The sequence below is a fragment of the Polypterus senegalus genome, chromosome 3 (genome assembly GCF_016835505.1).
Source record: "Polypterus senegalus isolate Bchr_013 chromosome 3, ASM1683550v1, whole genome shotgun sequence".
NCBI lineage: Eukaryota > Metazoa > Chordata > Cladistia > Polypteriformes > Polypteridae > Polypterus > Polypterus senegalus.
Genome location: NC_053156.1, coordinates 20,767,946 through 20,793,349, shown reverse-complemented (window position 1 = coordinate 20,793,349; position 25,404 = coordinate 20,767,946). Strand labels below are relative to the sequence as shown.

General features: G+C 38.0%; 1 protein-coding gene across 3 annotated transcripts in view; it reads left to right on the top strand.

Annotated features, from left to right (window-relative positions):
• spryd3 (SPRY domain containing 3) overlaps positions 1-25,404 on the top strand; it is a 154,932-nt gene that overhangs the window by 73,002 nt on the left and 56,526 nt on the right. For all 3 annotated transcript variants that reach the window (XM_039746762.1, XM_039746761.1, XM_039746763.1), the window contains exon 7: positions 24,368-24,517. In XM_039746762.1, coding sequence (XP_039602696.1) covers positions 24,368-24,517 — 150 coding nt within the window. The remainder of the gene's footprint in view (positions 1-24,367; positions 24,518-25,404) is intronic.

Genomic DNA, 25,404 nt, shown 5'->3' with positions numbered 1-25,404 from the left:
GTATGGCAGCTATACTTCCTCAGAAAGGAAAGCTCTCTACAGGGTCATCAGGACAGCGGAAACTCTGGAACAAATCTACACCTCCCGATGCCGCAAAAAAGCTACAGACATTTCACAGGATTCATCACATCCTGGACATTGCCTCTTCCAGCTTTTGCCATTGGGCAAGAGATACAGAGCAATGAAAACCAGGACAAACCGCCTTAAAAACAGCTTTTATCCAAAAGCAATTATGGCCCTGAACTCAGAATAAAACTGATCCATATCATTCTCACAATGTGCAATATAGACCTTAAGTCAACAAGTGCAATTTGTATATTTTGTAAAATACTTTTATTACTATTCGGTCTGCTACTATTTTCTCTCTTCTTGTCTTTTTAACTCTTATGCCTCACACTGTGTCGACTGCACCTTCAATTTCGTTGTTCCTTTGTAAAAGTGACAACGACAATAAAGATCTATCTATCTAATAAATGCATGTGAGGTAAACCCTGTTTTTGAAATTCTCTGACTTAAACATCAAAGCCTTACAATATTTCCATACTTCTGACATATCACCTATGTCTATATATTTGATCTCAATTCGCCTTTTTGTTATTTCTCTGTTTGCGCTAATGCAATGTTCACTTTCTTTGTTTTGACGCTGTCGATTTTTTTATGCTTTCATATTCTGTATCTTTCTCCACATGTGTATCGCGCCTATGTTATTTATTTAATTTTTTTTTGAGCCTTTAGAATTCCACTGCTTTCATAATCTGTAACCTGCTCTGAATGTGTATAGCGGCAACGTTTGTGAACGTCTTTATGAAGTTCTACTTTTGGACGTGCTTTTTTTCATTTCCGCTTGTTCCCGGCTGATAATTACTTTCCTTATTTTCTGAATTTGCACCTAGATTATTCTTTTTTTTTTTTCTTTTTTTTTCCCTCTCCGATGCTTTTGAGTCTCTTTTCTTTGCGCTGCTTTCTTCTTCGCTTAGTCTTCTACGCTTCACTTATAACGTATTGTCCCTTATACGCTTTATATGTGCTGAGAGCCCTGGATCTGCATGTGCTGAAAGCCTTTGCACGACTGAGTGTTTTGCTGCCCGTGGTCTTATTTGATATTGGTTGTAAGTAGGGCATGTCTTGCAAGAATCTCATGTTCTAACTCCCCGTGAGACGGTCCTGGGTCAATCTCTTGGCACAAAGTCTTATGTTTAAGGTTCCCGCTGGTCTTTTAAACGTCTTCTGTGATCTTCACATGAAGATCACATCTCGTCACCGTAGTGTTTCTCTCCAGGATTTTTTTTTATTCTGCATGTATGTATGTATGTATGTATGCATGTATGCATGCATGCGGTGCATCTCAATAAATTAGAAATTCATCAAAAAGTTAATTTATTAACTTAATGAATCTATATAATATATGAGTTTTGAGAAGGCACTGATTACTAGCATTCTTGCCAGTTAGTCACCAAAATAATGAACAAGGATAGATTCAACAACAGACATATTTTTGAATTGAATTACTAAAATACAGTACATTAACGTTTCGATGATATTCTTATTTATTGAGATGGACCTGTATGTATATATGTATGTGTATATATGTAGTCCCAGTTTCCAGTTGTTCGTGGTCTACCAAACTCAATTCAGATTCATGGTGACAGTTTCAGCAGAATACCACCAAGGTCTGACAATTCTTCAGCAACCTGTGGTGATATAGCCATTCCAAGGTACACCAAATGCCCCAGCAAGCAGATAACTGAAGAAATATAATAACTGCCACAGTTGTTAAAAGTCACTGTGAATAGCCATAGCCTCTCTAATATGCATAAGCTGTTCTAAAATAATGCATTTTAGCCTAGATTTAAATGTGGAGACCAATAAGTCATTTGTAATATTTGTGTGTAAATAATTCCAGAAAGTGTTACCAACTTTACTGTTGGTATCTACAAGATCTGAATCAGACAGGCCTGAATTGGTGTGTGTGTGTGTGTGAATGTGTGGACATTTAATATCTAAACAGACAAAAAGTATAGATAGATAGATAATAAAAGAAAAGAATCAGATCAGTGCATGCATGGATACATACATATGTTGATCAAATAAAAAAAATAACTACAGTATAGTCCTAGGCATGCACACAGCTTTCCAGGTAAAATATTAGTTTCATAATGCTAGTTAAAAAAAGTTGTTGAATCATAAAATAATTAATTTTTTCAGTCTATCTTAAGTTGTAGTGGTTATTGTGTTTATACAGTACCCATTCTTATGTATTTTATTTAAATATCTTGGCACCGGAGGGTGGCTGGATATGCAAGTAGAAATTTAATTGTAACTTGCATGTACCAGTATTGATACTGCTAGTTCTAGAAGCAGTGTTTCCTGAAAAATTTCACCTCGATGAAGATGTACAGCTTTCAGTGGACCAGCTACACAGAATTAAATCAAAGCTGTTTGGATAATTATTATTATTATTATTGTTTACTTATTTTTCTGATGCTTTTATCCAAGGCAACTTGTAACATTTCAGACACAACTGGTTGTCTTTCTTTTGTTTTTCCAATTGGAGTACAGGCTGGTGAAGTGACTTGTTCATGGTCACTTTTTGTCAGTAGCGTGATTTGAACCTACAACCTCAGGTTTTGTAGTCCAAAGCCTTAAGCACCATGCCGTGCCACCCTTTAAATTCTTATTGTCATTGTTATTCTCCTGCTTCTTGAACATTTTATGTTCCGGTGGCTGAGCGAGGAGTGTGGGTTTTATGGTTTTCAGTGTGTTATACTTGGTGCATTCAAGAATTTGAATATATTGTATCAAGGAGGTAGAGTGCACACCATCACCACATTACGCCACAAAGGATGATATCTCTGATGATTTTTTGTTAATAAGATGATGGTGCACATTCTTAACACAAATTTAGCCTGTTAAAAATTGACAGCAAATCACAAATTAAGGACAAAAACAGGCATATTCTCCACTGCGTGATCAATCGGTTCCTCTCTAGTTAGTGGCACAGCACTCGCCTATCATCTGTGCCTCACTACAAGACTATGAGCAGGTCACCTAACAAAGTGCAAGGGAAAAAAACTGAAAACAGCTGCAACATGTCTAGGTATTATAAATTAACTACATTCATGATGATGATAATGTAGACTGAAAGATTGGATCCTTTATAGTTACAACAGATTGATTGAGATCTAACTTCAGATTATCTCAGTTTTAAACTGCTGTGTCCCTATTGCCCATGTAGCAAAAAGTACAGAAAAGCCCAGGCAAGAAACCATTAATTCAAAACTATAGAATGAGAAAAGGGAAAAGAGGTACAAAGGTTTAGAAAACTGCAACACTACCATTAAGTTCTTAAAAGGGAATTTAAGATAAGAGAGAGATAAAAATGCAAAAGAAGAGTTATCAAAATTCACATAAAGGAAAGATGACAAGTCAATACATCGCAGCAAAAGATTTAAAGGCAACAAGAGAAATGGCAGGTTAATAACTTCAAAACAGGACAATACAAAATAAGTGCAAAATGATTACCAAAAAAACAAAAATTCTTAAAATTAAAAAAGCCCAATCCAAAAGCCAAACTCAAAAATAAAACTGCAAAACCAAAAGTCAATAACCTCAAAAATAAAATTATTGGAAGAACTTTAAAAACTGTGCCATATTTAAAAAAATAAAAAAATAAATGAAAACTGACCTAGAGCACTAAGTACTAGCTAATGTTAGTCTGATTAAAGGAATCATATGCAAAAGAATATATAGCCCTCAGGGGACCTACTACAATACCTAATTACATAAATAACAAATGGAGGGCAAGACACTAAACAAATACAGAAAATCAAAACGCCTAAAATTTAAGCTTAAACCAGAAATAACAAAGTAGGGAGGGGGAAATACAACACAAAACAATAATGCAAAATTCACCAGAAAACACTAGCAAAAATTGATTTATGAAAATAAATTAAATATTTGTTTCCACCATGCTTGTTTTTACGTATTTACTACTTTGTTTCCTTTTTCAATTGACTGTTTATTAAAACTACACCTGGAGACCAGCCTGTGGCAGAGACCATTTTCTCTCTGAGCATTAGGAGTGAGTCAGATCTGTTGTTGGCCGACATGCCAGGCAGCTGTGTACCCTCTGGCATGTCCTGAATTGCAGAGGTAAGCAGTCAGTCTACCACAAATCTCCCAAATGCAGGACATCATTCAGTGCTTCAATAACTCCTCAGGTGGCCTGCGGTGCAGTGGCTAATGAGAAACCTTTCAAATTTGGAGGCCAGATTAACTTCTGAGACCTCAGGCCACTGTTTATCATCTGTAAGGACTAAACTCATCAGGCTTGAAATTCAAGAGTAAAGCGGTTAACATCTATTTAAAAAAAAAAAATTGCACATTAGAACTCCAGGAACAGATGTATTTCAAGTTTCACTTTCCTAACTCATTGAGCTCTGGGCCTCCAGCATTTTTCACTGTTTATAGGTATTGTGTAATCAGCTTCAGTTCTCCCCTATAAAATTTGGCTTTCACAAATCTTTGTCTGCACCATAACTAAACAAAGGGATCCTTGGTTAGATGGAGAAGATCCAGTGAGTATCAGATGTAACATTAACACATATAGGCAAACAGAATAGGGTTTTTCCAAGTTTATTTTACTGCCTAAGTGAACAAGAAGTGGACTTGGATGTTGTTTGTCTCCTGACAGAAGCCATCTGCCTTGGCTGCATACTTTATTTTTCTTATTCCTTTTCTGTTTGAAAGTGGAATCGGTGTAAGTAAGAAATGTTCTCGGAATAACCCATTAACTACCCTGCTCAGGCAATATATTTCTGAAGCTTTAGCCTTTATGTTTCATTCCTCGACCCAAGATACGGTAAGGTATGGTGATTGGGGAATTTGTCAGGATGTCTGTTGAGTTACATACCGTATGTTCTATATGGTTCTGTTTAATTTGCTATATTTGAAAATATTTAATAAACAATCGATCAGCCAAAAAAAAATCCTGAAGCTCACATTTTCAAGGCCTTTCTGTGCTGCACTCAGCATGTTGTCTCTAACACTCTCCTTGTATCTGCAGCCAGAGGCTTCCTGTTTAACTTAACTAGCTCTGAATGATAAATCTACAGAGACGGAGAAAAATTTTTGGGAACTCCTTAGAAACCTGGAACGGTCGCATGTTTCCAAAGCGCATTCTGGGCCCTGCCCGCCGGCCGTGTGGCTGTACCTGACATGTTACACTGCCTGCTCATGTCCTTGTCTGGATGCTGTTTCTATCCACTTCCCTGTTCTTTTTTTTTTCTTTTTTTTCCCCCTCTCTGCAGTCGAGTTTATGGTCCATTAATTCTGTTAAGAAGGAAAGAAGGCACTGATTAAAACTGGCATTCTTGCCAGTTAGTCACCAAAATAATGAACAAGGATAGATTCAACAACAGACATATTTATAAATGAATTTATGTGAAATGTTTTATTTTATGGAACTCTGTTAACAGCATGCACCATCACATGGTGCTTTATAAATATATTTCTTGGAAACTTAAGTAATGTTTAAAAAGAGCACAGTTTGCTTTAAGATGAAAATATTTTGCTACTTGAAAATTACAGTGAGCTTCAAACTTTGCATGTCAACTTGAGCTTAAAAAAAGTACGTTTTAATGGTACAGGTTCTGTTCTTAAACGGTCTTACTGTTTTATTCTCAACTTGCATTGTACTTCATTGGATTGACACATTTTATATTTCTTCTAGAATGTAGATTTGGGTGGACCTGTCAAACATAAGATTGAACTCTATTTGTCTCTAGGGGTAAATTTGGCAATAATAAATTAGTAAATAATATATTGGATAAGACAGCTTGAAGTTCACATTTCTTCCTGTCTGTGTTAAATTTTTCAGAAGTACTGATTCATGTGTTTTTACATCTTGATGAATGCACCACTATTCCATTGAATTCTATTTTTCTCAGATCATATTTTTGTACAGTTAGACATGTCTTTTTGGGCAGTGGGTACTTTGCAAGAAAATAATTTTTAAGCTAGATATCTGAGTAGTCAATGTTTACATGTGAAAACAACATATAACATTAGAATAAATAGCCATCGATATAATAAAAAGTAAAATTTCTTGTCTTTTCCATGACTTGATATTTTATGAGATGGCAAGAGCAGCACAAGCTTGGCGCCCAACACTCTCCTCGAATCATCCCAGCCGTTCAAGATTTTTATTAAATTCCACTAACTGTGCACCTGATTCAAATAAATGAAGTTATAATTAGCTGAAGTGGGTGTACTTGTGGTGTGGATTAACAAATCAAAAGGTGTGCTGGATGGCAATCACAAACACCAGGGTTTCTCGGTGAGAGATCTAAGAAATGGTTACCCCAACACAATTCAACAGACATCAAATCAGTGTTTTTTATCAACAGGTCTATAGTCAGTGAGTAATAGCACACATAGCTGGATTTTCAGGATGTGACGTTGAAGCTGTCTTAAAGAAATTTGAAGAAACTAGGCAATTCAAAGACTAAAAACAGAGTGAACAAACCACACTTAAAGGTCACTTCCTTAAGTGACAGATTGAAATCCAGTGAAGTGGTTTCTCAATATCTGGCAAAGTCATCTGGCAACAAAATACACACTTTGACTGTGTAAAGAATCTTTAAAAAATGGTCTTGTAATGTCTGCTACATCTAATATCTTTCTTCAAGTAAGATAATAAGCAGAAGAAACTTCAGTGCATGAACAAGCATGACTTGTGCAGGGACAACCAGTGGCTTAAAGTCTAATAGAGCAATAAGTCCAAATTTGAAATTGTTGGTTCACAACAAAAGAGTAGTTGTTTAAAGGCACATTGATACCTCTTACAGCCATCTGTGAAGCACAAAGGCAGCTCCATTATGGTTAAGGGGTGCACATCTGCACAGCAGTGTAGGGCACATTGTCAACAGTGATGGAATGTCACTGATGAGAAATATAATGCATTGTGCAAACTGCAAGACTGATTTAGTGCAGACGTCTGCAGGTGTAGCACTTGGTATTAGATTGGCCACCTCAGAGCCTCAACTTCAGCAAAGCGGAAAAACAGAGAAACTAACAAGAAGAAGTAATTGTGAAAAGAATGGAACATTCCAATTTAGATGCAGACCCCCAGAGCTGTACTTTGTTGATGAGTCAATCAAATGTATTACATGTTAGATAGATAGATAGATACTTTGTTATTGATGTTACACAACATGCCCAGAGATTTGAGTCTTTCTCAAACTGCCAATTTCAAGGTGTGCCTCCCATATCCTTTTCATAAAATATCCTTACACTATGGTTAAGATTAAGGTTGTGGTATGGTTATCTTACTCTGGAGTAATGACGAATATCAAGCAGACATTTCATGTAGTGTTATGGTTGCCGGTGACTTTCCACCAGACAAATTATGCGACATGAGTGTACAATCTGATTGGCTGTTCAGTGGAGCTCTTAAGTCACAGTTCACCACCTACACTCTTCCTGAAAATTCTGTAAGAAATTTGGAAGAATTTACTACAGGACTACTTGAAAAACAATTCCACATAGTATATATAACAGTTCTGAATTCCAAGAAAGACTGCACAAAGAGAAGCCATTTCTTTACAGCCTGATCAGTGCGTCATGCACAAAGTTTAAATGGAAAGAGCACAGGTGTGTGCCACTGTGGTGCTTGCAAACTCTCAAGTGCCCAAGATTTCTTGCACTTTACAGCACTCTTTTAGGTGGTTGGCCATTGTGGCTGCATAAGTAGCAATTCTTTTGAGATGTTGGCAGGTTTGTCCATTTTAAAGGGTCCTCTGAAGCCACTCATTTGCTTGATGGAATGTCAGCTCATAGAGTGGGTGATCTCCAGGCTAATGTAACTTGTCAGCACCATTACAATACTTTTCATTCACCCTCCGTTTTCCTAACCCATTTATCCTAAAGCAAAGTCGTGGGGCAACTGGAGCTTATTTTTGTGGTCTATATTTTACATAACCTATGCAATGTGATTTGTGTGCCAGACATGGAGAGTGGTGGCATGATGGTGCTTGTTTGGTCTTATGAACCGTGCTTGTTGAAGAGGTCGTTACCAACAGTGCTTTCTAGGAACAAACTTTGATATCATATGCTAATATACACGTGCACCAACCTCCAAGGGAGTACCCTCCACCCAGCCATGTAAAAGTATTAACGAACTGGGAGTTTCCACTTCAGTCACTGCTTGCGGGTAAATTGGATTGTAATTTTACTATGTACATGAGATAGTAAATCTGAAGTAAACTGATTACACTATATATCAAACCAGTGCCTTATATTAAAAAAAAACTCTGCACATGCATTGTACATTGTTCAGCTCACAATACCAGTCAACACCCAGAGTTGTGGACTTTTTGTGAAATGTTGTTTTCATGCATGATAAGAAATATACATACATAGTCAAGAACAACTGAGAATGCTGAATTCCAATGTTTGCTTAATTTGCAACAATCTGTGAGACAACAAAACTAACTCCTGTGTCCCAAGTTAAAATGCCATTTCCCCACCACCATATGTGGGCGCTTTCCACAGTACATGGATTCATAATCCACAAGCATCTTTTCAACGACCAACTCTCTGCACGATGGTATTGGACATCGTTGATGCTTTGAAGTGATGATGTGAACTTTTAAGATGTCACGCAGCCCAAGAGTAGATTCTAATGTGTTCAAAAATGATATCTACTTGTTTAGCAATCTAGCGAGATATCTGTCCTTGGCTATCCATAGCATACTTACTGAATGTGGGATTCTGATAGGTCAAGGCAACGTGCAGGGACTGCATGAGATGCTCATGTATGAGAACGTTATCTTAGACACTCTTGATGAAGTCTATTGCATAGATAGGTTGATATGAAATCTGTGGCTGGTTTTAAACTGGTAAATAAATGAATGTAAAGTAAAACAACTTCATTGTATTTAAATCTTATTTTTAAGATATCAGTTTTGGATCTCTGCCATCTTTGACTGAAATTTGGCCTCATCAGTTGCAGGCAAAAGTCCTTAGGACTTTTTCAAACAGAAGTACAGAACAGAGTTTTGAAGTAATCAAAATACCTGTGGAAGTTTCATTTTCTCAAAAAATATATACATTTCTGAGACTAAACTTGTGCTGGCTTCCTTGCCACAAAATATTGGAAAAGGTTGCTTTTGATGTTACATCAGGCAGAAACGGATTGGATGTCCAATTTTCATTATTTAATTTCTGACGTTTACTCCCATGTACAAAAATCACCATTTTCACTAGCTTTCTGTGCAGCACATTTAGTGTTTTTCAGTGAGAAGATGGCGCATTTCTGCAGCTTTGCCTCCTAATGCCTTTTTTTACCAGTAGCTATTAAATGTCCTAACAGCAATATTAAAGCTGTGTTTTTCTGCTTAATTAAAATAAGTGATTACATAGCTGGCAAGTAAAATTTTACTCACTGGTTTGGCTCGTGGGTCACTATTGAGTATTGCTGGTATATCAGTGTGTTTTTCAATGTGGGTGGTGACATCCTTTACATGTTTTATACCTCTGATGGTCAGTGCAGTATTCTATGCTGCAACAACATTTCAAGATAGTCCCACCAAATCAACAAGCTAATTAAAAAGCCAGACTCAGTTATGGCACTTTCCATCTTCTGGAGGTAGTAGTGGAGGAGAGGATGAAAGTTAAACTGAGTGTCATTATAAACAGTGCTGCATATCGTGTCTCTGACACAGTAGCATTGAGTACCTTCAGCCAATTAATTATTCAGCAGAAGTTGGTGAAGAAATGCTAATGGGGCTCATACTAATGGCAGTACAACTTTATAGTCTTGTGCTGACTTACAGCTCCATTAGGGATTGGCGATTTGGCCATGTGTCAGCCACAAAGTGTACAGGTCATTGCAAATTGAGACTCTGTGGTCTGGTATAGGTCATTCGTTAAGTACACTTTAACTGCATCCTTAGGTATCAGCATCTGCACACCAGGTCCGTGAAAGGCAGTGTTTCCTAACCTCTGTCTGATTGTGGGTTACCTTCATTGGTTCTCCAGTGGGTCACCTAAGTCAGTGTTTCTTAACCACTGGATCCTGCCCCAGCTTGTTGCCAATGGGTCGCAGGTTACCGTCACTGATTCACAAATGTGGGTCACGGTGGATTGCCTAAGTGATCAACTGTACTGGGGGCTATATTTTCCTGTTTCTAAGTGAGTTTGATTCACCAAGGGGGGACCCTTCATTGAGATTGTTTCAGCAAGGGGGCAGTTTGCAGTTGCTGCTTCTGCTTGAGTCGTTGTTATAGTGGGCGATTGCCCTTTATAGGTCCAGGCTGCTAGGATGGGTTTCGACTCTCCACAACATTATATTGGATGAAATAGGTTTGGAGGGAAATGCCTCATTTGCAGTGTTTATGAGAGAAAGAGAGAGAGGAATGCTTAGATTTGAAGTAAGGCTCAAAATGATTAACTTACTAAGCATTGCCTTATATCAAGCTGTAAATTAAAATGACCACCTGATCAGTTAGTGAGCAAGCTTTAAAGCACAGTCGGCATTTCGTCTGGAGATTGTTCCCTTTACTATGGTCCAGAGGTCTTTATTTCATGCAGTGCCAAATATTCCCTTCAGAAAACGTTGCACATTAAGTATTGTGTTACTCTTAACTGTTTTACGCAATGTTTGAGTTTGTCACTAAAGGCACTGCATGATTTTTACATGCTGATTTATTGCAGTGTGTGAGAATGCTCAATTTTAATGGCTAAGACCACATGATAGCCTATATATTAAAACAAAATTCCTCCAGGTGTCAGAAACAGAAACTGGAGCCCCCTGAAGGGGCATGTTGTGTGATTACACTTCCTGCCATTTTTCACGCAAGTTATCGGTGAAAATAAGGTTTCTCTTAAAAGGAAAGCATCACAAGGCGGGGTGGGCGGGGTGCATATCTTAGTCACATACACTGGAACCTTGCTCTTCTCCCTGTAATTACACCTACATAACTACACTAAGAAACCATTCTTCAGTAATAATCCAAGTAAACCTTCTAACATTTGAGCATTTGAAGTAGAAATGCCTGTGTGGAGGTGTTTTGTGGATGTAACCAAGGAGCCACAGAGCAAAACTCTGTCTGTTTGTTTATTGGAGTAGAAAAAGGCCTTGTGACTGAAATCTAATCAATTTGTCATGTACAGTCTCTTGATCCAGAATTTAGTACTGTACTACTGATGTACAAAATATTTACCAAACCCCCATAGCAATATTAAATACATTTCTTGCAATTTTTGCATCAAGACACTGGTTATGAATATCCTGCCCCAGACTGCCAGTGACTATGACGTTCCTAGCATTTTTTTTGTGCTGTACTGTACTATGTAATTCTTCTGCAGCTCTTGGTTTCATCTCCAGTGCAGGTCACCAATGCTGGGTGTAGCTGCTGAAAGGGAACATAAATCTGTTTAACCATAGGTTAGCACTAGGAATCTGTTCTCTTTTAACACAAGCCACCTCATACCACGGCTTGTTGGATCTCTATGGAGCATGCAGAAATGCTCTTACCCTGCGTGTAGCCACGAGGAACTGAACAATTTGAGGTGAAAATGTCTCTCTACTCAAAGCAAGCGTTCACAGACTGCAATTTGATGATGCAGAAAAACTGAAAAATGCAGCAGATCCCAAATGTTAGTTACATCTCATCTGACAGAGATGCATATTTACAGTATGTGTTTCCTCCCTCTTGTTAGTTGAGCTGCTCAACTGATTGAGGAGGAGTAGCTGGAAATATTTCTTATTTTTCCTAAAATGTAAGTGGTGTCACTGAGACATATATGGAAATAATTTCTTTTGCCACAGAGTTCCTACGCTTCCTGTCAGCGATATTGAAGAATAGCCAAAGAACTTATCTGAGTGATATGTAGTTCCAGCTGTTTCCTGCTTTCCCATTCCTTGAAGTGTGAAATAAACTGTTTCCTCCTATAGGTAAAATACTTGTCTGACTGTGGTGTTGTGCAGCCTAATTACTGAGATTTAACAAATGTTTCTTCCTGTTTCATCTTATAATTTAAATGCTTGTCCACCTGAGAAATCCATAGCAGAAACTATTTTGTACTTTATTCTTTAGGAGAGCTGTTGACCATACTGTGGTGTAGCAGAAAATGTTTATCTCATGCTTCATGAGCTGCTAATATGACTAATATTTATCAGGATTTAGAGAAGGACAAGTGTAGAAAATAAAAGCTAGGTACTGTCTATGGGTTGGCTTTAAGGGCACCCAGGTTATCCATCTCTATTTCCGAGTTATAGGAGCAAGAAATATAAAACCAATGATGATCTTAGGTTAACCTCACAGTTATCGTCCACTGTGCCTAGCACCTGGCGGTGAGGCTTTGTTTTGGTAGGGGTTAGGGGTGTTAAAAAAAAAAATTGATACAATATATCATAATATGATACGTTTTGTGATATTGTATTGATTCTCAAGAACATTGAATTGATTTTTACATACAAAGATTCAAGGCACACAGTGGTTTAGTTTGTCTTGTGTTAAAACCTCTGAATGCTAGATGGCCATGTTGTAATCTGTCTTCAGCTAACATAACATAAACTGAGACAGGAAGTAGTGTAAGGGCACACAGCTGACATATCTAGGCTTTCAATATGCATGCCTGTGTGTATTAGTTAGTGACAAACCTAGTTGACTAGTAACTTTATCACCGATGGCTGAATCCAGAGGAGTTAGACCAGCTCCCGTGACGTACATTTTGGCTTCCACAATAAAGAAGGCACTAAAGAGATTGACAAGAGCCATGCCATCTGCAAAATTTAAAGAAGCAGCCAAACGGCAAACATTGTCTTTATCTTAATTTAGCTTTGTTGATGTGTTTGACCAATGGGATAAGCCGAATCCCTGTATCATAACAAACCTGTTCAGCCACAACTCAGTCCTCCAATCATAGCACCCATTCTAGCCTAGGCTTTGCTTAATTCCCCAGGGTATGTCTGCCTTTTAATGGCATTGCATTTTAGCCCACCTGTCCTCCCCCAGGCTAGCTGACCAGTCAGTTTCTCAGATTTTATCATTACTAGTTTTAGCCTGTAGTAAGGTGTAAAATATTTTTAATTTCATATTTTTGTTACATTGTTGCCATGTATTGATTTAACAGGTTTGATTGACTATTGTAAGCTTAAAGCCTCTGTCATCCTGTATTTCATGTTCCTAAACTTGCTTGACCTTTCTATTAAACACCTTGATTGATTTGACCCTTATCTAAACCTCTGAAAATACAAGGATCTAGGCAAATTTAATATTAAAAGTTTTGGTCTTATCTATTAAAGCACAAAGCAAAATACAATAAAAAGATTAAATGATGTCAATTATAATAATCTTTCTTATTTCCTTTCTAATGTCCTGTATACCTCAGTAATGAGGTTATAGTGTAAGTAATAAAGAAAAAGTGTTACAATCCAGTATCATTGACACAAGGTATTCAGCCCTTCCTGTTCTGTCTCCAAAAATGAATTGTTTGATTCATGCACTCTTACACCCTTTTGTAACCAAGATTCTGAACACACACACACACACACACACATATATATATGTGTTCTGTTCTGTGGTTATTCTGTAACCATCTTCAGTACTTCCCTTTTTCCTTTAGACAGACACACAGATTAAGGATAATACAACTGAGCAAATAAACCCATAAAACCATGTTTTTTACTTATAGTATAGAGGAAGTATCGTAATTGTCTAAATATTCAACCTCGAGATTTTGCTGAATCTCAACATTTTAGACCTCCCTGAGTCCGATTAGCTTTCTCGTAGGGACAGTATTATAATTGTGCAAAAATTCGATTTTGATGAATCTCAACGTTTTAGAACTTCCTGAGTGTGAGGGCCTATGTGTATTTATGTAAACACGATAAGTTGAGTATGCTTTCATGTAGGTAAACCAAATTTTGCATACAAGTATTAGATACAAAACATAGATTTCTATCAACTTTTGAGCTATTTCCGCTAACTGTAAGTGATGTTTTTTATTCATGCAGCTGCAGAGTCAAATTTCAACTTTACTTTTATAATAATTATCCAATATATTATTAATTTGATTTGATGTGTTGTTGGTGGTTCTTTAATGTACATAATGTAAAAATACATGCAGTTTACTCAAGTCAAGTATTTATCCCCATATCTGAGTATACGAGAAGGTCTAGGGGAGACCACTCGCAGTTGTTTTTTCTTGTGAATATGTTTTAATACATTCCTCTGTTTATTATCTTAATTTTAGTTAAATCAAAAGTTAATTTTAATTAATCAAAGCTATGATCATTGCTATGTAACTACTTGGAAAAGCATCCTTATTTTTTTATTAAATAGAAATATAAATAGATACTTTATTAATATTTCATTATCAGAGAGCTTTGATTATGACATGTCCAAAAGAGCATTTAAACTACAGTACTCAAAAGGTGGATTTGTAGACTTTGTTCAAACTGTCTGTTAATAGTTTCCTCAGGTTTTTTTTAGCTCAGATCTTGTGCTTGATTTCTACATTTTCTAAATCTCAATATATAAACATTTGCTTTTATGACCTTTAATATCAACAGTCTAGTCTGACCCAACTTGTTTCTTGGGCCAAGATTTTGCTAGTGGGACAAGGTGTCATGGTTTTGTGACAGCACTCCAAGTTTGACAGTCGAAGTCTGTCCAGCCTTTGTATTCTGAAATACAAGTTCAGAGGATCTTTATACACTGTCAGAAATTTTAAAGTTGTTGAAGGCATTGTCTAACTTCCACCAAATGTAGCAGGAATACAGATTTTTACATATACAGTAAACTAGGCTGTGAAGTAGATTTTCTACAGTGTTTTGCAAAAAAAGTCAGCAGGTAGTTTTTTTTTTTTTATTTATCTATATATTCCAAGCTACTTATCTGGTCATTAAGTATTCACTGGCTTATTAAAACACTGTATTAACATAAGAATAAATAGAAATAATCACTGATGCAAAAAATTTGTTGCATATTGGTTAATTACATCATATTGGTTCAGTTTCCATTTTCACCCAGTTTATAAGAAACTAGCTGTGCTGCTGTTTTCCACTGGGAAAATTCCAAAGGCAATGCTCCTCAGTTATAGTGCCATTGGTTAACAGAATGTATCAGAAGTACTGTGTAACAATCTCAAGTACATTTGTGTATACTATATTTGTAGTTTATTTTACCAGGGATGAGTTGTTTAATCTTGATTCTGCTGCATATATTTACTCATGACTAACAAATTCCTGCCATTGATCAATTCTTGCTTTTATTAGAGACTACCTTTGGTTTTTGTTGATGGTCACTCTAAAACTCAATTTTAGAGGAAACTACATTCTTCTGAATAGAAACTGGTAATCTGTAGGGATAATGTGAATTTTGGTAGCTTTTCCAATAATAAAAATACTGTAATATGTTTACCATTTTAATTTGTTTACATCGTTCACTCACATATAACGTTTTGTGTTTTTCATCAGTTTTTTTACCCCACCCTTAGCCAGACAATAAATTTATACCACTGAATCATGTTATAGTTTAACTTATTACTAACAGCAATGTCATTTAGAAGTTGTAGAATTTGGTTGTGAAATGAATTAAACATTTTATTTGGGGGTTATTTTGTGTAGTGGTTGAAACAGAACAAAATAACCTGTACTATGGTATGGAGGCTTCTGAAACAATTTCTGGTCAGAAGAGCGCGTACCACCCCACTTACCATTAGTTTTTTCCCCATAATTGTGTTATAGTGACACCTTTGTTGGTAGAGAAAAGAAGACTTGGGAGTCTGAAATTTAAACAATAAAGGGAAGAACTTTTTGTGCAAGAGTGACGTTCAAAATGAGAGAATAAGGGCTGGACAGAACAGGTAAAATTAATCTTGTGATCAGTAAATATTAATAAATACAATGGGAATAAAAAAGTAAGCTTACATACACATGGAATACAAGACTCTGAGAAAATAAACATATTTAAGGTAAAAATAAAAGAAAAGTGTTTAAATAAAGTTTCATTTTGTTTAGACTTTACCCTTGACAATAGGGCATTATATAGTCCTAGGCACTCTCCTTACTTACCATGTAAACAGTGTGTGTGTGTGTTTAGTATAGCATATGTTTCATTTATATATTTTTTTTAGATACATGTTAACCATCTATTATGCAATTCTTCCTTTCACCTGGATTTTTGACATGTGAGATTCCTCATTTTTTCAGAATCACAGAAATTTTGTCCTTATTTAGTTTCTTACATTGTACCTGAGTTGCTGCTATTACAGAGAGCTGTGATGAATTGTTTCTTGTTTTTCATTGTAGATGAGGTGAAATTAGACATTGTTCACATTAGATTATAACCAAACTATAGGTTCATATTTCCTGTTTTCATGGCAGCTCAAATACTTAATTATTCCTTTCATTTTAAATGCTTAATTAGCCCTTTCATTTTTGGATTTGTGTTTTATTCCTGTGTGACTTGAACATCCTATTTCCATAAGGTGTTACTCAGCTACCTTTGCTGTTCATTTACTACATAGTCTCTTTTTTAATAGATGTTAGAAATGCTCAGAAGATATGAGCTCTCTCTTACTAAGCAGCATCCTTCTGCTCCATCTGTTATGTCGCTGCATAGGCCACTCCAACCTTTTTACACCACCAGCTGAGATGCCATTGCACTGTGATGCACAAATGTTTTCCCATCATGGTTGGGAACAGGCCTGATGTTGTATGACTATATGATTCAACATTAATAATATGGCACAGCAAATAAGAAGACTTAGGGGCAAGTGAATGTCAATATATTTTCTAAGAGGAGAGTTACCCATTTAAGTTCTTTTCTACAAGTTTTCAAACAGATATAATTTACACAAGCTCATTCATCATTTTAATTGGCCCATTGTGTGTTAATGATGAACCAGCTTTAAGTGCAACAATCTTCAGAAGAAATGCAATAATAATAAAAAAAATTCAGTCCCCTCCAGGCATTTGGCAGTACTAAATTTCTAACCACACACTTCATTCTACTTTGGAAGTTAATTTTCAAGCCTCAATGTACTGCTGCCTCTAGGTCTGATTTTGTCTGAATTGGAGCTGGAGTGACAGGGATTTGGTGGGCTTGGGCAGCAAATTCCATCGTAGTGCCTGCCATCCAAATATTAACTTATAATAGATAATTATAGACAAGAGCTTGATCTAATGCAAAGATTTATGGCATATCTCAGAAATTAATGACTGCAAAATTGGCAGGGCACTCTAGCAAAGACTGGCATCAAAAACTGTCTCTTTTACTTGCGGTTACCTCTGACGCAGTTTGCTGCACAACAGGTGTATTGTTCAGCATGTTGTCTGATTTATTTTTGTGGATTGTGTTTATTGTATTTGCCTTCAGGGAATGATCCTCTCACAAGTGAATAGCTAGGTTTTTGCACCTTTCGACGTCAGAATCCCAAAAGAAAATATCAGTGCCTTGTTGTTGCTCATTACCTGCTGAATGATGGGAGAAGACTGTTAGCTATCATTTTGGTCAAATAAAATTAATTGGGTGAGAGGACAAATATGAAGGCAATTGTTTGTCTCAAATAATTGAAGGGCTTGCTGTTTAAACTTTGCCTGTTTTAAATGTTTGCCTGAGGGACTTGAATGATTTTTAACTTTTAATATCTCTTCTACAGTGCTTATCTCATGGGAATGTTTTCTTGCTGGCGGTAAGGAGAAGTTGAAGGCTACATGGATTGAGTTTCCCTAAAATGCAAATTTATTTGAGTAAATTTGTTCGGTCTTGCTCAGGATGCAGTCATTGAATGCACAATTTGAGGCTTCTTCACATATTAACCTGTTTATAGTGATTTAAATAGAGGATAATTCTAAGTATGACATAGCTTTTACGGGGCCTATAAAAAGTATTCACCACCTTGGACATTTTCACAAAATTCTCTACATTAATTACAAATACAAAATGTAAAATATTAATCCCTATATGTATTCACCCTATTAAGCCAGTATTTAACAGAGGAGCTTTTTGTAGCATTGACAGCCTTGAGACCATGTGCACAGATCTCTCTCTGTCAGCTTTGTATATTTGGATGCTGCTGTTCTTTGCCACTTCTTCTTTGCAGAGATCTTTGTGCTTTTCAGGTTTCGTGGTGGTCAAGATTAAACAGCCACAAATTCTCAGTTAGATTTATATATGAACTCTTTCTGCCTATTCCTGTGTAGTTTTGATTTTATGCTTGGGGTCATTGTTTTGCTGGAAAACAAATCTCCCAAGACACATGATTCTTCCAGATATATCTGGGTTTTCCTCTAGGATTTCACTGTATTTTGCTGCATCATTCTTTTCTCTACCCTCACATGCCCTCAAGGATCTGCTTCAGAGAAGCATCCCACAGCTGATGCTGTCACCACTGTGTTTCACAACGGCGTTTTTTGGACAGTGTGCATTTTTCAAACATTGTGTTTAATCGGATGTTCAAAAAGCTCAGTTGTGGTCTTATCAGACCATAGAACCTTCTTTTAGCTAACTTCAGAATCGCTCATGTGCCTTCTGGCAAACTGCCAACAAGCTGTCTTGTGCGTTTGTTCCCCTTTTCTGGTCTCCCATAAAACTGCATTTGTTGAAGCTTCCAGCTTCAGCCAGTCGGCTCAATCTCTCCAATCTCTACCACTGCAGCTTGCGATTCCATCAGAATTCTCAGAGGTTTCTTGGTAGTCTCACTCACTTCTTCTGCTTTTGTGGACGGCCAGCTCTAGGAAGATTTACAACTGTGTCATGCCCTTTACATTTCGTAATGGTTGATTTAACTGTACCCCACGGTACATTCATCCATCCATCTGTCCTCTTCTGCGTATCCAAGGTCGAGTCGCGGGGGCAGCAGCTTGAGCAGAGATGCCCAGACTTCCCTCTCCCCGGCCACTTCTTCTAGCTCTTCCGGGGGAATCCCGAGGCCTTCCCAGGCCAGCCAGAAGACATAATCCCTCCAGCATGTCCTGGGTCTTCCCCGGGGCCTCCTCCCAGTTAGACGTGCCAGGGAGGCGTCCAGATTAGATGCCCGAGCCACCTAATCTGACTCCTCTTGATGCGGAGGAGCAGCAGCTCTACTCTGAGCTTCTCACCCGTATCCTTAAGGGAAAGCCCAGACACCCTGCAGAGGAAACTCATTTCAGCCGCTTGTATTCGTGATCTCGTTCTTTTGGTCACTACCCATAGCTCATGACCATAGGCAAGGGTAGGAAGGTAGATCGACTGTTAAATTGAGAGCTTTGCCTTACGGCTCAGCTCTTTTTTCACCATGACAGACCGATGCAGAGCCTGCATCACTGTGGACACTGCACCGATCCGCCTGTTGATCTCACGCTCCATTCTTCCCTCACTCATGAACAAGACCCCGAGATACTTGAACTCCTCCACTTGGGGCAGGATCTCTCCCCCAACCCTGAGAGGGCACTCCACCCTTTTCCATCTGAGGACTGTGGTCTCGGATTTGGAGGTGCTGATTCCCATCCCAGCCGCTTCACACTCAGCTGCGAACCGATTCAGAAAGAGCTGAAGATCACTGCCTGATGAAGCAAACAGGACAACATCATCTACAAAAAGCAGTGACCCAATCCTGAGTCCACCAAACCGGACCCCCTCAACACCCTGGCTGCGCCTAGAAATTCTGTCCATAAAAGTTATGAACAGAATCAGTGACACAGGGCAGCCCTGGCAGAGTCCAACTCTCACTGGAAATGGGTTCGACTTACTGCCGGCAATGCGGACCAAGCTCTGACACTGGTTGTACAGGGACCGAACAGCTCTTATCAGGGGGTCCGGTACCCTATCATCTACAGGAGTCCCTGAGGGACACAGTCGAACGCCTTTTCCAAGTCCACAAAACACATTTAGACTGATTGGGCAAACTCCCATGCACCCTCCAGGACCCTGCGAAGGGGTGTAGAGCTGGCCCTCTGTTCTGCGACCAGGACGAAAACCACACTGTTCCTCCTGAATCTGAGGTTTGACTATCTGATGGACACTCCTCTCTAGAACCCTCAAATAGACTTTTCCAGGGAGGCTGAGGAGTGTGATGCCTCTGTAGTTGGAACACACCCTCTGGTCCCCTTTCTTAAAGAGGGGGACCACCACCCCGGTCTGCCAATCCAGAGGCACTGTCTCCGTTGTCCATGCGATGTTGCAGAGATGAGTCAGCCAAGACAGTCCTACAACATCAAGATCCTTGAGCAACTCCTGGTGTATCTCATCCACCCCCGGGGCCCTGCCACCAATGAGTTTTTTAACCACCTCAGTGACCTGAGTATGAATGACGGTACATTCAATGACATGAATATTTTCTTGTCATCTATCCCTAACTTGTGCTTTTCAGTCAGTTTAAACCCTAGACAGGGGATCTTTATTCACCTATTTATGTGTCTTCTAAAACCAGTTGGCTGCAGTGATTTGTGTGTCATGTTAAAGGGTTGAATAGCTATGTGATCAGTTATTTTGTGTTTTATTCATTTATGCACTCAGTTGTGTACGACTCTTGGCCACTGTATTGATTAATGGTCTTCATCATATTTGTAATTAATTGACACCAATTTGCAAAGATGTTTTTTCACTTTGGCATTAAAGAGTGTTTTTCTTACAAGAAAAAATAAATTCACTGTGATTCAATGTTGTATTAAGAATAAAATATGAAAACTTTCAGGTGGGTGAATACTTATTACAGGCACTGTATATTACGCTTTTTCATGCAGATTAGTACACTAAATTTGTTGAAGCAACTGGCTAGGAATGTGTAGGGATGACTGGCTAGGAATGTGTAGGGATGCGCTTCAGGGCTTTGAATTCCCTCCTAATTACTGTTTTCCCAAGTTTCTCTCTTTCCCAATTGGATTCTGCAGTGGCACTTTCACCCCTGATGTTTGGTTTTTTACCTTTCTTATTTAGTGGAAAGTTCCTGCCTTAAATTCCTGAGTTTAACTATTTATCCCACTTCTTCTTTGTTTGGTCGAGTCATTAGAGGATTACCAGTTAGGATCAATAGTGTCCATCCTAAAGATATGTGTGCTCAGTTAACTGGCATATACTGTATTACTTATTCTGAATGGGTAATTCTGAAATGATCATATGTGTTGACTGTTGAAACAAGGAAATGCCAGCATTTTAAAATTTGTATTTATATTGCATTATTTATTCAGCTGATGCCAAAAGTGAGTAAAATCAGAAGATCATACTGTTGTGGTTGTTACTGCTGTTGCCTACAGCTGCTAATTTTTATTCCATATCCTTCATTAATTTTCGTAATGGGGTGTTTCATGTTCTTTCAGTCATCATGGGTTTCCTGCCACATGCCAAAGATGTACATATTTGGTTGATAGGTGACACTAAATTCCCCAGACATGAGTAAATGTGTCCTGAGATGACCCAGCAACCTGTCCAGTCTTCGTTCCCGCAGCATGTTGTCTTGCTGGTTTCTGAAGCTGATTTCTGCCCTGCCACACTTCATGTTGCCTTTGAAATCTTCTCTTAATAAAGACAAAGAATACTTAAATGAATCCTGAAGTAAAACAAACTATAATGCAATGTTTTGAAATAACATGCATTGCTGGTGGAGATCTAACAGCATCAGAGTTGTATTCTGCACCTATGTCAAAATAGTGTGCCTGTGCAGTGCATGATCCCTAATGCAACAATCAAAATTTGTAGTTATTTATTCATTCAAACTATAATGCCCATTCATATGTATTGGAAGTTCCAAAAAGATGTGGAAGTCCCATTTCAGGCATGTGACAAAAAGAAACTTATATACAGTGCATCCGGAAAGTATTCACAGCGCATCACTTTTTCCACATTTTGTTATGTTACAGCCTTATTCCAAAATGGATTAAATTCATTTTTTTTCATCAGAATTCTACACACAACACCCCATAATGACAATGTGAAAAAAGTTTACTTGAGGTTTTTGCAAATTGTTAAAAAAAAAAAATTGACAAATCACATGTACATGAGTATTCACAGCCTTTGCCATGAAGCTCAAAATTGAGCTCAGGTGCATCCTGTTTCCCCTGATCATCCTTGAGATGTTTCTGCAGTTTAATTGGAGTCCACCTGTGGTAAATTCAGTTGATGTGACATGATTTGGAAAGGCACACACCTGTCTATATAAGATCTCACAGTTGACAGTTCATGTCAGAGCACAAACCAAGCAAAAAGTCAAAGGAATTGTCTGCAGACCTCCGAGACAGGACTGTCTCGAGGCACAAATCTGGGGGAGGTTGCAGAAACATTTCTGCTGCTTTGAAGGTCCCAATGAGCACAGTGGTCTCCATCACCCATAAGTGGAAGAAGTTTGAAACCACCAGGACTCTTCCTAGAGCTGGCCGACCATCTAAACTAAACGATCGGGGGAGAAGGGCCTTAGTCAGGGAGGTGACCAAGAACTCGATGGTCACTCTGTCAGAGCTCCAGAGGTCGTCTGTGGAGAGAGGAGAACCTTCCAGAAGGACAACCATCTCTGCAGCAATCCACCAATCAGGCCTGTATGGTAGAGTGGCCAGAAGGAAGCCACTCCTTAGTAAAAGGCACATGGCAGCCCACCTGGAGTTTGCAAAAAGGCACCTGAAGGACTTTCAGACCATGAGAAACAAAATTCTCTGGTCTGATGAGACAAGCATTGAACTCTTTAGTGTGAATGCCAGGCGTCACGTTTGGAGGAAACCAGGCACCACTCATCACCAGGCCAATACCATCCCTACAGTGAAGCATGGTGGTGGCAGCATCATGCTGTGGGGATGTTTTTCAGCGGCAGGAACTGGGAGACTAGTCAGGATAAAGGGAAAGATGACTGCAGCAATGTACAGAGACATCCTGGATGAAAACCTGCTCCAGAGCGCTCTTGACCTCAGACTGGGACGACGGTTCATCTTTCAGCAGGACAACGACCCTAAGCACACAGCCAAGATATCAAAGGAGTGGCTTCAGGACAATTCTTTGAATGTCCTTGAGTGGCCCAACCAGTGCCCAGACTTGAATCCGATTGAACATCTCTGGAGAGATCTTAAAATGGCTGTGCACCGACGCTTCCCATCCAACCTGATGGAGCTTGAGAGGTGCTGCAAAGAGGAATGGGCGAAACTGGCCAAGGATAGGTGTGCCAAGCTTGTGGCATCATATTCAAAAAGACTTGAGGCTGTAATTGCTCCCAAAGGTGCATCGACAAAGTATTGAGCAAAGGCTGTGAATACTTATGTACATGTGATTTCTCAGTTTTTTTTTATTTTTGATAAATTTGCAAAAACTTCAAGGAAACTTTTTTCACATTTTCATTATGAGGTGTGTGTAGAATTCTGAGGAAAAACATGAATTTAATCCATTTTGGAATAAGGCTGTGACAAAACAAAATGTGGAAAAAGTGAATACTTTCCGATGCACTGTATATATATATATATATATATATATATATATATATATACTATATATATATATATATATATATATATATATATATATATATATATATATATATATATATATGCGATATAGTCCTGGAAGACCACCAGAAAGTCACGGCATGTCAGCGATAAGATTGGCTTAAAAAAATATATGGCGGCATCTAAAAGGTCTGCCATTTATCAAAGCTTCAATGTACGATTTTTACACTTTCCATCATGTCTGATGTGACCTGAGTGGATGAGTCCATTTCCCTTTACTGCGAGCTGTTTTGAGTGAATTTGAGTTACTGTATGATAAATAGGAAATGGTACAGAAATGAGGAGTTGGGGTTGTTCACTGTACTGTATTTTGGCTTACTGGAGGCTTTGAAGGGCTGAGGCGGTATCTTATGGTGCTTACTTTATAACTTTTGATTACTCAAGTGCAAACATAATCTGCACTAGAATCAAACTACAGTAGCGCAGAATAATGTATGCAAAGAGCATGAGCTTATGATTAGGTAAGCGTGATTAAAAATTAAAGTTCTCTTTTCATTACAAATAATTGTGCCTTACACATGCAGTCTTAGGTGTCCAAGTGAATCAAAACATATTTTTCTCATTCCCCAGTGGCTGAATGCTCTGTGTTTGTTGTTTCTTCAATAGTCTGGACACTGAGCGCACAAAACCAAGAAATTGTATTATATATATATATATATATATATATATATATATATATATATATATATATATATATATATTTTTATTAAATGCACAAAAGTCCAAGGTGGACAATTACTTTTTATAGGTAATATATACTTTTTAAACAGGTTGTGTTATTGTAATTTTTTTATGTATTAGATTTTTGTTCATGTTGTTTATTGTATTCTTTGCCTGAGATCATTGTGTAATTCATCTTTTCGCTAAATTTCTTCCCCTTTACTTGACTTCTAGCTACTTGAATACACTGGTAAAGGGAAGAGCATCATGGATGTTGGTCTAGCTCAGGCTCGCCTCCCACTAAGCACAAGGAGCCACTATTTTGAGGTTGAAATAGCTGATGCTGGAGAAAAGTGCTACATTGCTCTGGGCCTGGCCAGAAGGGTGAGTAAGGTTTTTAACATTCACAAAACCTTGAAACATTAATACTTGCTTAATGACATATTATTCACATTACATCCTTACCTGATGATGAGCAGGCAGAATGCCAACATCTTACCATTAGCTGGTAAATTTCGTAAGTGTAACATTATTCTCAATCCAGAAATTGGAATAAGTTATTAGACAAACACTAAGTTATCAGCATTAACTTTTGTGCAGTAAAAGAAAGAGAGGGTTAACAACAGAAAAGGAAAACAAATGCATCCAGCAAAACAAAATGTAGTAAGCAGCCCCTCACTGGGTCAAGTAAACTGGTTTAGGTCACTTAGTAGCTCTTAGGTTAGTTTTACAGACGTCCAGATAATTCTGCCTGACACCTGCACTCATGGTAGTTTTGCATTTGCCTCGTGCTGTAATGTTAATAATTTCTGGGTTTGTCTAGCCTCTTAAACTACCTCCTCTGGTGCATCATACAGAGTCCAGGGATACCCTTTAATCCATGGAAATTATCCTTCAGTGGTTCATTCTATCCTAACACCCGTAGGCACTGGTTTGGCATGATATATTCCTTAATGGAATATTTCACCCTAAAGTGATATTTTATTGTTACTTACCTCATGTAGTGTGTTGTTTTTATATACTGTTAAATAAATCACTTATAGGAAACACTGTTGTGAACTAAGTCGGAACATGTTTAGATGCACCTAAGAATCTGAATTGAAGGCCTGCCCATCCACCTCTCATTCATTGGTTATGTGTCTGTCCTAATAACAGCTTACTCATTGGCTATCATTGCTTTTCATGTGATATCAGCAGTGCAAAGTTTACTGAGAGTTATAAAGATTAAAAGTTAAAAAAATGCAATTGAAAACATTATAAGGAACAGAATA